Raw genomic sequence first — 12,313 nt, 5'->3', positions numbered from 1 at the left:
AACGCTGAAATAGTAAAGAAGAAGCTAATTCACCTCTATCTGGCTTTCCATATGAATCAAGGTTATTGGATGCCAGCCAATGACATTTACAAATATGATTCATTGCATCAATCGGATCTTATGCGGCTCCTCATTTGCTAATATTATCCTCATGTGTTGAAAGATCATTAGCGAGTAAAGCAGTATACGGAAGTGATCCGCAAACCCACACCTCGGTTCCCAACTATTTCGTTGTTGGCTAGATGACCCACCTCCATGTGTTCTCAAGGTGGAATATGATTATAAGGTCCAGTGGCAGGGGCGAGCGAAGATGTCCCGGACATCTTTCTGCCCCTTTCATATTGCTACTCAGAATGGCCGCCCCAATGCGTAACCCAAAAGACTCGATGAAGTCCACCTGGCGATCCTGGGATCGCTCACAGTGGAAATTTGGTCACTGGCTTCTCGAATACCTAAACGTGCATCATGTCGAACTTGATCAAGAAGTTCCCGTTCATCAAAAAACGGAAAAAGTGCCATATGCGCCAGAGATGCAGTTCCATTGTTGGATCATCCTCCACGCTAGTCTCCCACTTATTCTTCACCAACTGTACATCACCGTCTTCGGTCATCCTTCGGCCTGGCTAGCATTCATCTACTACAGTCTAGCCCTGGAATCCATCGCTGTGAAAGAAACCCACGTCCTCCGACGCATGGGTCACAACCTCGGATTCTTCGACGGAGACAAGCACGCTCGCGACGGTGTACCCGACGTAGGGGTCGGCAAAACAGTACAAACCGTCCTCTCCGTGATCGTTCTCCGACCCATGCTCACCGTCTTCCTCGCCTACCGCGCCAACGAAGGCCCATCGTCAATCCGATGGGGATGGCTGATTTTCGAAACTGGCATGTACCCGCTCGCTATCGACTTCTGGTACTATATCATGCACCGCTCCGCCCACGAAACGGAACATCTCTGGCAATTCCACCGCACCCACCACCTAACTAAGCACCCGAATCCCCTATTGACCGCGTATGCGGATACAGTGCAGGAGTTCATTGATATTATCGGTACACCGCTCCTGGCATACGGCACATTGAAGCTAATGGGATTCCCAATGGGCTTCTATGAGTGGTGGATATGCCAGCAGTACGTCGTGTTCACGGAGATCCTTGGCCACAGTGGGTTGCGTATGATTGCTACGGCGGCGAATCCATGGACGTGGCTGCTACGGTTGTGTGATATGGAGCTTGTGATTGAGGACCATGATCTTCATCATCGCAAGGGCTGGAAGAATAGCCATAATTACGGCAAGCAGACTCGCGTGTGGGATCGGTTGTTCAATACCTCTATCCCACGTATCGAGGGGCATCGGGACAATATCGATTATGTTAAAACGGCGGAACTTCCCTTGTTTTAATTGCTACATTGCTACAGCACTTCCGGAAATAGGTCGGGAAGTTAAAGTGGCAGAAATTCCCGAAATTTGTGAGACTTCCCTCAACATGTAAAGCTTGTGTCCTGAAAGATTAAGCGTGATATATTGCCTAGTATATTAATATTTCGTATTAGCTTATAATGGGGAAAGGAGACTAGGTAGTTTAGGCGATTAAAGACAGAGGACGACTGTCTCTATACATAGCAGAGAGAATCACTGAGTCGCTGGTTCAAAGCTCATCTTGGTTCATCGAACTATTGGTTTTCAGCGTTTGGTCAAAATCGCGAATACTCCGATAGACTGGAACATTCTGTACTTCAAAGGGATAATTACCAAAATGTGATTTAATTCCGTCATTTTCAACTTGACTCAGCTTCATGTTGATCCTGCATGGTTCATTAGAGTGGGACGGAAGCCTAAGTGGTCCACGGGTGGTGACATCGGACTATTCTGAAACTCCGCGGACTTTCACCTCCAATTTGCAACTCCATATCCCCATGGCTCCAGCAGGGCAAAAAAAAAAAAAAAAAAAAAGGGAAAAGCAAAATAAAAATGTACTTGATCATGGTTTATAAAATGATTCAATTCCTCTTTTATCACCTCCTCTACCTCCCATCGATATTCCCTAGCACATCATGTCATCTACCGACGGATCCACCACTCCGACCTTAATGAGCAAACCTCAAAAAGAAGCAGCCATCTCAAGTCCAGGAGCCGCCGAGAAGGCAGAACCGGAAACTGAGCCGACCGCTTTCTCCTCGGCTTTCCAAGAGGCTGTCTTTATCCTCATCATTGGCCTGTCGCAACTTTTCTCCGTTGGCGGTATAGGCAATGCCGCCTACTCAATGGAACAGATCGGTGCATCTCTCGGCACAAGCAGCAATGGACAGATGTCATGGTTTCTAGCCTCCTATTCCCTCTGCGGTGGTGTCTTCGTCCTAGTCACCGGTCGCCTGGGTGATCACCTCGGCCACAAATACGTCTTCCTCTTTGGCTGGATCTGGATGGCAATTTGGTCTTTGGTCTGCGGCTTCGCCCATAACGTCGTTCTATTCGACATCGCCCGCGGCATGATGGGAATCGGAAATGGCGCACTGGTACCCAACTCCTTCGCGCTGCTGGCGCGTGCGTTCCCACCTCTGTCTGTGAAGAAGAACATCGCCTTTGCCTTCCTGGGCTTCTGCGCTCCCTCGGGCTATATCTTCGGTGGTTTGATCGGAGCAGCCTTCAGTCAGAAAGTCACCTGGCGGTGGGGATTCTGGTTTTGGGCCATCGGCTGCCTCGTTCTCAGTTTAGCGACCTTCGTCATTGTTCCTCACCGAATCGGCTCTCCGATTCCGGGTCTGAGCCTCCGCCAGTTTGACTATATCGGTAGCTTGCTCGGCGTGTCAGCCCTGATTCTGTTCTCTTTTGCCTGGAACCAGGCTTCGGTTGTCGGCTGGCAAGAGCCCTACACCTACGCCCTGCTCATTGTCAGCATCTTCCTGCTCGGCGGATTCGTCTTCTCCCAGTCCCGCGTCTCAGCCCCCGTCCTACCCAATTCCCTCTGGGGCCGCCCTGGTTTCGCGCCCGTAGTCACTGCCATGGCATTTGGCTGGATGTCTTTTGGAGTCTTCCTCTACTACACTACCGTCTACATCCTCACTATCCATAAGACCCAGCCGCTTGCCGCAGTGGCTCAAATGGTTCCTCTGGTCATTGGTGGACTGTTTGCTACGACGGCTGTTGGTCTCTTCATCGCCAAGACGCCTGCTCAGTATATCTTCGGCGTGTCCATGTTCTCTTTCTTCATCGGCAACCTGATCATGAGCTTTGTGAACTACTCGAACGTCTACTGGGCCTTCATCTTCCCTGCTTGTCTGCTTGTTGTTGGCGGGCCCGACTTATCCTTTGCCTCGTCAGGAATTCTCATTTCCAACGCCGTCCTACCTGAGGAGCAAGGTGTTGCCGGATCCTTTATCTCAACGGTTGTGCAATACTCTATCTCCATTGGTCTCGGTATTGCCGCCACTGTTGAGTCTCATGTTAACGAGGGAGGACAAAACCCCATTCGCGGCTACCGCGGGGCGTTCTGGTTAGGAATTGGATTTGCGGCTGTGGGATTCTTCATTGTGATTTTCTTTGTTCGCGACCACAGATTTGAGTCTAAGGAAAGGGACGAGTCCAGCCTCAAGGCCATTTCGGAGACAGCAGATCTTTGAACTGAGTTGTGATATACTGATTGTGGTTTTGTTTCTCCAACCTTCTTGTCCGGTATTAACCAACGTAACATAAATAATAGATACGTTGGCAGAAATAAAAGGTCTTAGTGGATTGTTTTCAGATATGATATATCGGTACCTTAGAATAACTGGACTATGCTCACTCGAGTAGATGTTAGGCAATGTACCTAGTTTGGGGACAGTGGTAGACTGGTAACGGTATCTGCAATGATAGAGGAAAACTGTGAGACCTTAGTCTCGATACCTGATAGTAGGCTTCCGGCGTAAGACATGTCGTGTTTTGAATGGATATTGATCAGATGAGCAACAAGGTTCTGTAGCCTGCTTTGAGTTCATCTTGTCGCGATGGATCTAATATATCACCATCTTGAAGGACTGGCATCCGGTATTGTCCGGATGTCGCCCCTTCCGAAATGGTGTCCGCTGGCCATGATTTGGGTAGTCTGCGAGACGAAGGGAAGCAGCACGCGGATTCCACGGATCTCTCCTCGGACGGGTTCCAAGCCAGGGTGTCCATGAGACTAGGTCGCCATGCATCGGACTCTAAATACGAGAGCGATTCATCTAGTTTGTAGCCACCAGCAGGTTGATCAAGAGGAACAAAGACGGCCAATTTATGGGGGAAGGCGTACCCGTCTCATGTGATCTGACACCTTCATTGCCTAGGCACTCAGTGATCTAGAGAGATGTGAGGATATTTATTTGATAGCAAATGTGAATGTAAATGTGAATGTAAATCAGATCAACACCGCTTCGACGGGAGATGGACCGATTCCGTGGTTCCCCCCACTTGACGTTGGCCGAGCCGAATGGGCTTTGTACACGCTCCTGTCCCCCTACATCCCACTCAACATGGATATTCCTGTCCCCAAGAAGCTCACCCTCTCTTGTTCGCGGTGTCGCGCCTCCAAATTAAAATGCGACCGCAAGGAACCTTGTGTGAGTGTGCCTAGAATCCCATGAGAACGCCAAACTCATTGTTCCTAGTTGGAATGCGTGAAGCGCGACTGCGCCCACCTATGTACCAAAGATGAACGTCAACCGAGAGCCAAGAGGACCAAAACCAAGCATACAGAACAGAACCGTAGTCAGGTGACGCCGGAAGAAGAGAAAGAACCGGGGGTCGAAGAAACAGCGCAGATCTTGGAGCATTTCGTGGATGTCATTCCTCTCCCCACCGAATCAGCGGGCGTGGCCCCTGACATCCCCAATCGATACTGGTTGACCCCGGATCCGCAGAGGCACGACCAAAAACTTGCCTTGATCCGAGATGTGGTCCACGCCCTGCCGGAATGGGATATCATCCAACTCCTCTACGAGGTCTTTGTTACACGTTGCCAGGGACCACTGGGAAATGTGGTGCACACCCCGAGCTTCATGAAGCAAGCCGACCAATTGAACCACTGCTTGAGTATGGCTTCCCCCGACGAAGCCATCGCCAGTACGCTATCCATGGACTCTCTTGCTGGTTTGCTTCTCGCGGTGCCGCTCTCCTTAAACCCGCTTGGTCTAGCGTCGGCTGACACTTTCTACGCAGCTTGTGCTCGGACTCGCCTTCCATCCAACCCCGTCCCTTCTGGGTGTCCAGCTCACCCCGTTGACCTTTCGCGTAGAGCAGCTGCGCGCCTCCGATGAGCCTGCAGCGACGTGGCGGTCCCTTGGCGTACGTTGTCTCCAGGGGGGTATTTCCCTCTTTTGTGGCTCTATCTCCAGTTTGCAGGCGGCCATAATGCTCCTGTTGGATACAAAAGAGACCTCGCTAGGGCTTGATGCCGTATTGGTAACGGCCATTGCGGGTGCGCGCAAACTGGGATTGCATCGCTTAGGCAATGCGACTTTGGATGCCACGCCTTCATTACATTATGGCTCTGTGACCGCTGAGCCACCTCAAATTCGCACCGAGATTGCGATTCGCATTTGGTAGGCACCCTGAATACCTTTTTTCTTTTCACTTGGGGAGAAGCGCTAATCGTTCCGGACCACTAGGTGGACTCTTGTTATGAGAGACTGGTCGCGCGGACAAGCCCTTGGCTACTATACTATCCGCCCCTCACAATTTAATACCCGGATGCCATTGCACCTCAATGACGACGACCTGCTCAGGGCACATGGCAAGATTCCCGAGCGCCCTCGGTCTGAGTTTACCATGCTCTCCTATACTGTACACGCTTTGGAACTGTCCATCATTGTGCGGGAATTAATTGATCTCGGGGACACCGCAAACGAAGTTGCCCAGCGGCGTCAGCACCTAAATCAAAAGTACGAAAAATATGTGGCGAGTTTGCCGTCTTACTTTAGATTGGGAAGCTCAGTCGGACTCACAGCCATGGGTTCCATGGCCGCCATCCCAGTCCAGCGGTTCATGTTACATCAACAGCTGTGGAGTCTACTCCTTCGCCTCCATCGCGCTACTCTTTCCTCTCCCATAGGACGGGCATCCTGCCAGCAGCTGGCTCATAATATTATCAACACGCAAGCCCAGATCCAAGCCCGCTGCACGGTTTGTGGCTCATTGTCCACCAACGAAACGCAACTCTTCAACGCTACCGTTGTGTTGGCCTTAGGGCTGCTGTTTTATTCCCCGTCAACCAAGGCTGAGCGGTCAAGCGCCCAACTCAGTCGGCTAATGACGCGGGACCACATTCGGGAAGCCATTGAATTGTTGCGTGCCAAAGCGTCACTTGACAGGTCCTCCGGGGACGCTACGCCCCAAGATCCGCTCGAAAGCACGGTGTCGCGCAGTGTTGTGGCCCTCGAGGCACTGATGAATTTGGAAGAGAATTCAGATGACAGTGCCAACCGCCATGCGGGATCGAACCAGAAGCGTCCCCTCTACCGCCAGGTGGTGGCGATTCTGAAGACCTTGAATGGTCCAACCACTTCCACTGATTCACCCGTTCCAAGAATATCGACTCCCGGGGACACCAGTTCGACACTCTCCATGCCTGTCACGGACGGCTTCCCGGATCTAGATGTAATGCCCATTCTCTCCAATGGCCTGAGTCCTAGTATGTGGGACTTCTTGGACTTCCAGCTACCGGAAGATGTAGGAAAGGAGGAGTTCTCGCCTATGACCGGAGACGTTTACGGGCCTGCGGAGTTTGCCAATGCATTGCATCCAAGCCAAAGCAGTAGCCTTTCGGGGACGCGCTTGACGCATGAATCCCCGTCGTCTCTAGGAATTGAACCCACGTTGGAACCCTGTGGCGACCCCTTATAGCGCTGATGCCTTTGTGGCTGCTAACTCTTTCGACGTCGTGGGAAATGGGGGCCTGTAGTACGACAGTCTATTACTGCCATCAGGCCAAAACGAATTCTGCCGGCGGTTGGTAGAAAATTGAGCATTTGCATCTGATACGCCTCAATAAATGGGTAGAAAATGGAGTATTGAGTGTTGCCTATAGTGCTATTGATAGAATACTAGGAAGTCTCCACAAGAATGTACCGTTTTTCTTATTTTTTTGCCCTACTTTAGCCTCTCTTTTTTCACCTCTTTTTCGCCCATTTTCGAGTGCCTCGGGTTAATCATATAAATTATATGAAGGCAGCGGTAGAAGAGGCTTAGCATACGTCACGGCGGCTGCAAGGCTTAGCGGCGGCTCACAATGGGGGGCGGCGGTGCTTGGCGGCGGTGGACACGCGGCTCAAGGGAGCAGGGGCCTCATAGCCTCTAGGGATCCCGGGGAGAGAGACGCATGAAGCAATGAATGTAATGATAAGGGACCGAGGACTGACGGGGGACAGGGGAGAGGAAAGGGAAGAGAGAGCTAGGTAACTACTGGGAGCGCATCACGTGATTCCGACAGCATTTCGCATTGCCATCGGCAGCTTCATTGCCGGCCATCATGTAGCCCTTCTCTCTAGGACCTACATGTCCCTTCAGAGGCGCAGTCTAGCCCATTGTTTTCCAAGGCTGTTGTTCTGCCTTCTGATTTAACCTCAGCTGCCCTCCTAAGTTGCTCTACTGCTTTCATTGTTGCCATTGTTCTCAATGTTCTCATTGTTGTCATTGTTGTCATTGTTGTCGTTGCTGTCATTGTTGTCGTTGCTGTCATTGTTGTCGTTGTTGTCATTATCTTCCCCTCTAGGTCGCCCACACCACGCATGTTTACTTACCTACAGGCGGTTTATCTTTGTGCCTTTTGCCTCTGCTAGAGCCCCTTTCGCTATTCTCACCATCTCACCATCCAAGCTTTTTTGAGGCTGTCGTGCCGCTGGTCCTGGTCTTGACATATTCTCCTCATCTAAGCTAGACTAATGAGTCATCAATCTTCTTGCATTCTTCTAAGGTCCTTTTTCTGCCACCCACGGTGAATCCCATGTGATATCGTCATACATCATCATTCATTGCATGTATCTCCTCAAAGGATTCTCTTGCCTCGTTCAACTTTCTCTTACGCACCCACGAATCTTTCCTACCATCAAATTTCTCACCATCGTTCCTGTCACCATGACAAACTTCGAACAAGCATTGGACGAGCAGGAAGGCGCGATGTCAACACCAGAACACAACCGTGTGGCTCTCGCTGCCCCTGATTCCTCCTCATCCATCATCCAGCCTCTTCCCCCCGATAAGAGCTTTTTCCCAGAGACTGACGATTTCCACATTCCCGACTCCGTCGAACGTCTCGCCGGGTGTTCCCATAACCAAATCCTGGAGAAAATCTATCAGATTCAAGAACGATTTAAAGAGGACGAAGAGGAATCTACCCAGTACCTTCTCATCACCGATGCCCAGGAGGACCTCCAAGCCAAGCTTTTCGAGAGAAAAATTGCAGGAGCGCGAGCAACTGTGTCTGGTCAGAGAATACTTTTCCGCATCATGCCTGGGTCACGTCATGAAAGGCTTGTTTCCAACCTTTCATCATGGTTTGTTCTGGCAATGCAAGCAGCAGGCATCCCGATGGATCCCAGCATATGGATGCCAACCGGCGCAACACGAAAGACCGGGAGATTCTGTGGGAAGGAACCCGACTATGGCATAGTCCCAGGAGCTGATTATGGAATGCTCCCACCGAGTGAATATGACGCAGAGACGGATGGCATTCAGCTTGAAGAAGCTTGGCCCTCTATGGTGATGGAAGCCGGTTACACTCAGTCCTCGCGGAGCTTTCGCGCGACGGCCGACTGGTGGTACAGGAACTCGGGCCGCAGAACGAAATTGATCTTGCTCTTCGAACTTCGACGAATCCCAACGTTTTCTGTTCACATTCAACTTTGGCAGGAGGTCTCGACACCCCATACCGGACGTACCTTACGATCTGCTGCTGCTTCCCCCTTGCCCCAAGTTGTCATGCCGCGGCTGGAATGCACTCACTCCACGTACTTCGCCAGAGATCACGATCCTGCACCCATTACACTGGATTACTCCCAGCTTATGAGAAAGCCGCTCCCCGATGGCAGATCTAACGTCATTCTCACGTCGCACATGTTACGACAAATTTGTCGACCATCAATGTGATGCGAACGCTACCCTCTTCAGTCCTTGTAGTGTTGCTGCTCTTCATATCCTTCTATCTTGATATCCTTCCTTGCTCTGCGCTTTTTTGATATGGCTATGCTTCATTTTCCTTCGGTGTGATACTGTTCCTCCTTGCCGAACTAGGGAACGCGGTGTCCATATTGACGGAAGGATGTCGATCTAGCAATTACGAACTTCTTCTGTATGTCTCGAAATGAGACTGCGAGAGGCACCTGGTACCTAGGTAGTGGTTCCCAGTTGGCACATGACGTGTGTGGACGCGTTACTTGGTCATCGCATCACTATGAAGCAATCCCACACACTTTTTCCCTATCGATATACTCCCACATTCAAACTGAAAAACTTATCAACTTGTTCGGACCTACCTGCTCCTGCCAAAATCAAAATGCCTTCGACCGATTCGATTACAAATGACCATGGCACGAGTTTTCTGGGCGATCTTGAACCTTCAATTAAGAGGTTCCCATACCAAGGGAAACGACAATTTAACAACATCATGAAACAAGAATTCCAAAGACGAGCACAGTCAAGCGATCCAATCGAGAAATGGAGCGAGTGGGTGCTATTTACTGATCTGGACGAGGAGACCTTCACTCGCGACTTCCTAAACTTAACGAACGAAACTCACCGAATTGACGATTGGACTCCAAACTGCCCTTCATACGATAGCTCACTTCGCTTACTTCTGACCAAGATGCGCCTTTCCCCGCACGAAGTTGCTTCGCACCTTTTCGAGACGTTGCTTCTTACTATCCTTAGGCCAATGGGGCTTCACCGTGCTATACGACTCTTAGGAACCACCACAGTCTATGGCATAAGCGGCAGAAAGGAACCCGATGGCTCGTGGGCACCGTATCGCCCACCTCGCGGTCACCCAAAAAACATGCCCACCGTCGTTCTCGAGGTAGCGCTGTCTGAGACGCAGTCAAAACTGAGCTCAGATGTGAGATTCTGGCTGAACCAATCACATGGGGCCGTCAAAGTCGTCCTGACGCTCGCCATCAACCGCAAAGGGCCGCAAATCACACTGGAGAAATGGGAGCTCCGGAACGACCGCCAACATCGAACTGGACGAGTTGATATCTCCATGGGCAACAACAAGCAGATCAGAGTCGAGGGCGGTCCGTTAGTGATCGAGTTTGAGAAGTTGTTCCTTCGGCCGGCAGAGGATGCCAGGGAGGGCGATATCACATTTGATACAGACATGCTCGAGGAGCTTGCCACCGGGATCTGGAAAGAACAGGAATTCATGGAGGAATGATACCAGACGGAGGTTGGAAGTTTGATTGGGGGGGGTTGCTTTTTGATTGCTGCTGTGCATGTTATGAAGTGAGGAAGGTTGGGATATCAAAGCGAGAGTTGGGAAGCAGGAAAGAGTTGTGCCGGTTGGCACGTGTCAGGATGTGGTGGTTGCGGAGGATCAGGAGTGAGGGGGGTTGAGATGAGAGAGAAGGAAGAGGACGAGAGAAAAGGAAGAGAAGAAAGGAAAACAAACCCGGGGGGAAGGGAAGGGAGAATTAATAGAAAACGTGCAACAAATGCTTGGTCAAAAGGGGAAGGAGCAGATCAACAATCAGGAAAGTGGGAATTCTTTAGGCTAAGAAGCCCAGCGCATCTTGAGAGACTCCGTCGTAACCAACGGTACGACAGCTGCAAGAAGGCTGTAGGGTGATTGAAGGAGTGACTGAAACGGAAGTCAGCGGACAGATATACCTCTGGAGGGTGATATGAGGATGGAGAAAGAGTGAGGGAAGATGAGTTGGAGTCACACGCTTGACTGATCACTGACATTGAAGTGATCTGAGAAGTGATGTTCATACTAATATGCTCCATTCACTTTCGGAAAGCTCAAAGAGGGTAATAAATCTACTCGGAGGGTAGGTCAAGCTTAGAAAATACATCAGAACGGGAGGCTCTTATTCTTAGTCTGAAGCATGGTTTGAGCAGTGATTTACAAAATCCCATCCACATCAAGTTCGCAGTTCCTTACTCATTGTAAGGCTTGATACCAGCAAGGCGAAGGATCTGGTCCGTCACGACCGGCTTCTCAAGAGGCTCATCCCGCTCCAGTGGATCCCGTTTCCCATCTTTCTGAGCCTTGCCCTGACGCCAGATATTGCAGTGAGGCCAGTGGGTGGTTGCCTCGTACTTCTCGAAGATATCTTTCTTCAAGGCCAAATCTTCCGGCGAGGCCAAGTCCCTCGGCGTCATGCAGACGTAAAGGACGCTGCGGATCTGCTCAGACTCAATCCTGGCAACGTGGTGGATGGTGCGGGAGTCCCAAAGGACCAGGTCACCAGGCTCTGCCTCTACTTTGATCTCCTTGCATCCCTTGGACTTGAACCACTCAATCTCATCTGGCTGGAAGCGGTAGAGATCATGATGCTTGGCTTCGTCGCTAAGGCGAGGACGAGTGCCATTAGTATCGAAGTACTCCTCGAAGAGGGCCGAGGAGCCAATTGTAAGCAACAGACCGCCGTCCTTGGGACCAGCTGGGGCCAGGTTTATCAGACCTTGGACACAAGAGAGACCTTTACGCGCAGGGGCTTGATCACAGTGAGGCCAAGGGCGGAAATCATCGTCCTTGCGACTAGGAAGGGTAACATTGAAGGCATCGAAAGAGACGATCAGTTCGTCAGTACCCCACAACTCCGCGAAAGGCTTGATGACATTAGGCTCAGTTCGGGCATCCCACATGAACTTCTCATGGGCGGCACAGTAGTTTATGTACATGTTCTTGAAGCTCTGCGGCAGATGCTCCTTTGTCCATGTTTCCTTGTCGTTGAGGTCAAAACCATTGTCAAACGACTGCAACCAGTCAAGGGACTTCTTGTAATAGTACTCAGTGGCTTTCTCCTTGGAGACAGCACCCTTGAAGATGTAGTAGCCATTCTTGAAGAAGTCGTCGCGCCAGTCGCCGTACTTGTTCTGGGCGTTGAGAACCAAGGAGGGAGTAGCCTTTTCCGCCGGAGCTGTTGTGGTTGCCTGAGCAGTCAACATGTTTGTGGCGAAAGCCAGAGTTCTGAAGGCAGTAGTAGAATGTATTCTCCTTGATGTTCTTTCGGTTTGAGTGCAGGTAGTGGGATGGTTTCTGAACAGAAAAACAAGACTGATGTGAGTATCAAACAATTTTTTGTTCAGCGTGGCTTGACCGACTTTAAATGCTATCCGCTGTTGATTGATGAGGCGGA

The 12,313-nt window shown here is 50.7% G+C and overlaps 6 protein-coding genes across 6 annotated transcripts; 5 read left to right on the top strand and 1 right to left on the bottom strand.

Annotated features, from left to right (window-relative positions):
* Positions 1–353: 353 nt before the first annotated feature.
* N7446_004920 (sterol desaturase family protein) lies at positions 354–1,400 on the top strand (the record flags this gene model as incomplete). The annotated part of the gene is made up of 1 exon (XM_058513668.1): positions 354–1,400. One exon carries the CDS (start codon positions 354–356, stop codon positions 1,398–1,400), a length of 1,047 nt encoding a protein of 348 aa, XP_058374997.1.
* Positions 1,401–2,053: 653 nt separating this feature from the next.
* N7446_004919 (uncharacterized protein) lies at positions 2,054–3,619 on the top strand (the record flags this gene model as incomplete). The annotated part of the gene is made up of 1 exon (XM_058513667.1): positions 2,054–3,619. One exon carries the CDS (start codon positions 2,054–2,056, stop codon positions 3,617–3,619), a length of 1,566 nt encoding a protein of 521 aa, XP_058374996.1.
* An 873-nt stretch (positions 3,620–4,492) lies between these two features.
* On the top strand, positions 4,493–6,860 carry N7446_004918 (putative C6 transcription factor; the record flags this gene model as incomplete). Its single annotated transcript, XM_058513666.1, has 4 exons — positions 4,493–4,579; positions 4,628–5,122; positions 5,178–5,560; positions 5,627–6,860. 4 exons carry the CDS (start codon positions 4,493–4,495, stop codon positions 6,858–6,860), a joined length of 2,199 nt encoding a protein of 732 aa, XP_058374995.1.
* A 1,230-nt stretch (positions 6,861–8,090) lies between these two features.
* On the top strand, positions 8,091–9,101 carry N7446_004917 (uncharacterized protein; the record flags this gene model as incomplete). Its single annotated transcript, XM_058513665.1, has 1 exon — positions 8,091–9,101. The coding sequence occupies one exon, from the start codon at positions 8,091–8,093 to the stop codon at positions 9,099–9,101; it is 1,011 nt and encodes a 336-aa protein (XP_058374994.1).
* Positions 9,102–9,507: 406 nt separating this feature from the next.
* On the top strand, positions 9,508–10,383 carry N7446_004916 (uncharacterized protein; the record flags this gene model as incomplete). Its single annotated transcript, XM_058513664.1, has 1 exon — positions 9,508–10,383. The coding sequence occupies one exon, from the start codon at positions 9,508–9,510 to the stop codon at positions 10,381–10,383; it is 876 nt and encodes a 291-aa protein (XP_058374993.1).
* A 725-nt stretch (positions 10,384–11,108) lies between these two features.
* Positions 11,109–12,122, bottom strand: N7446_004915 (uncharacterized protein; the record flags this gene model as incomplete). Its single annotated transcript, XM_058513663.1, has 1 exon — positions 11,109–12,122. The coding sequence occupies one exon, from the start codon at positions 12,120–12,122 to the stop codon at positions 11,109–11,111; it is 1,014 nt and encodes a 337-aa protein (XP_058374992.1).
* Between the last annotated feature and the right edge of the window lie 191 nt (positions 12,123–12,313).

Source organism: Penicillium canescens (genome assembly GCF_028828765.1).
Source record: "Penicillium canescens strain IBT 15451 chromosome Unknown utg000003l_segment0_segment0, whole genome shotgun sequence".
NCBI lineage: Eukaryota > Fungi > Ascomycota > Eurotiomycetes > Eurotiales > Aspergillaceae > Penicillium > Penicillium canescens.
Note: the sequence above shows the minus strand (reverse complement) of the source record. Positions and strands in the feature narration are given on the sequence as shown.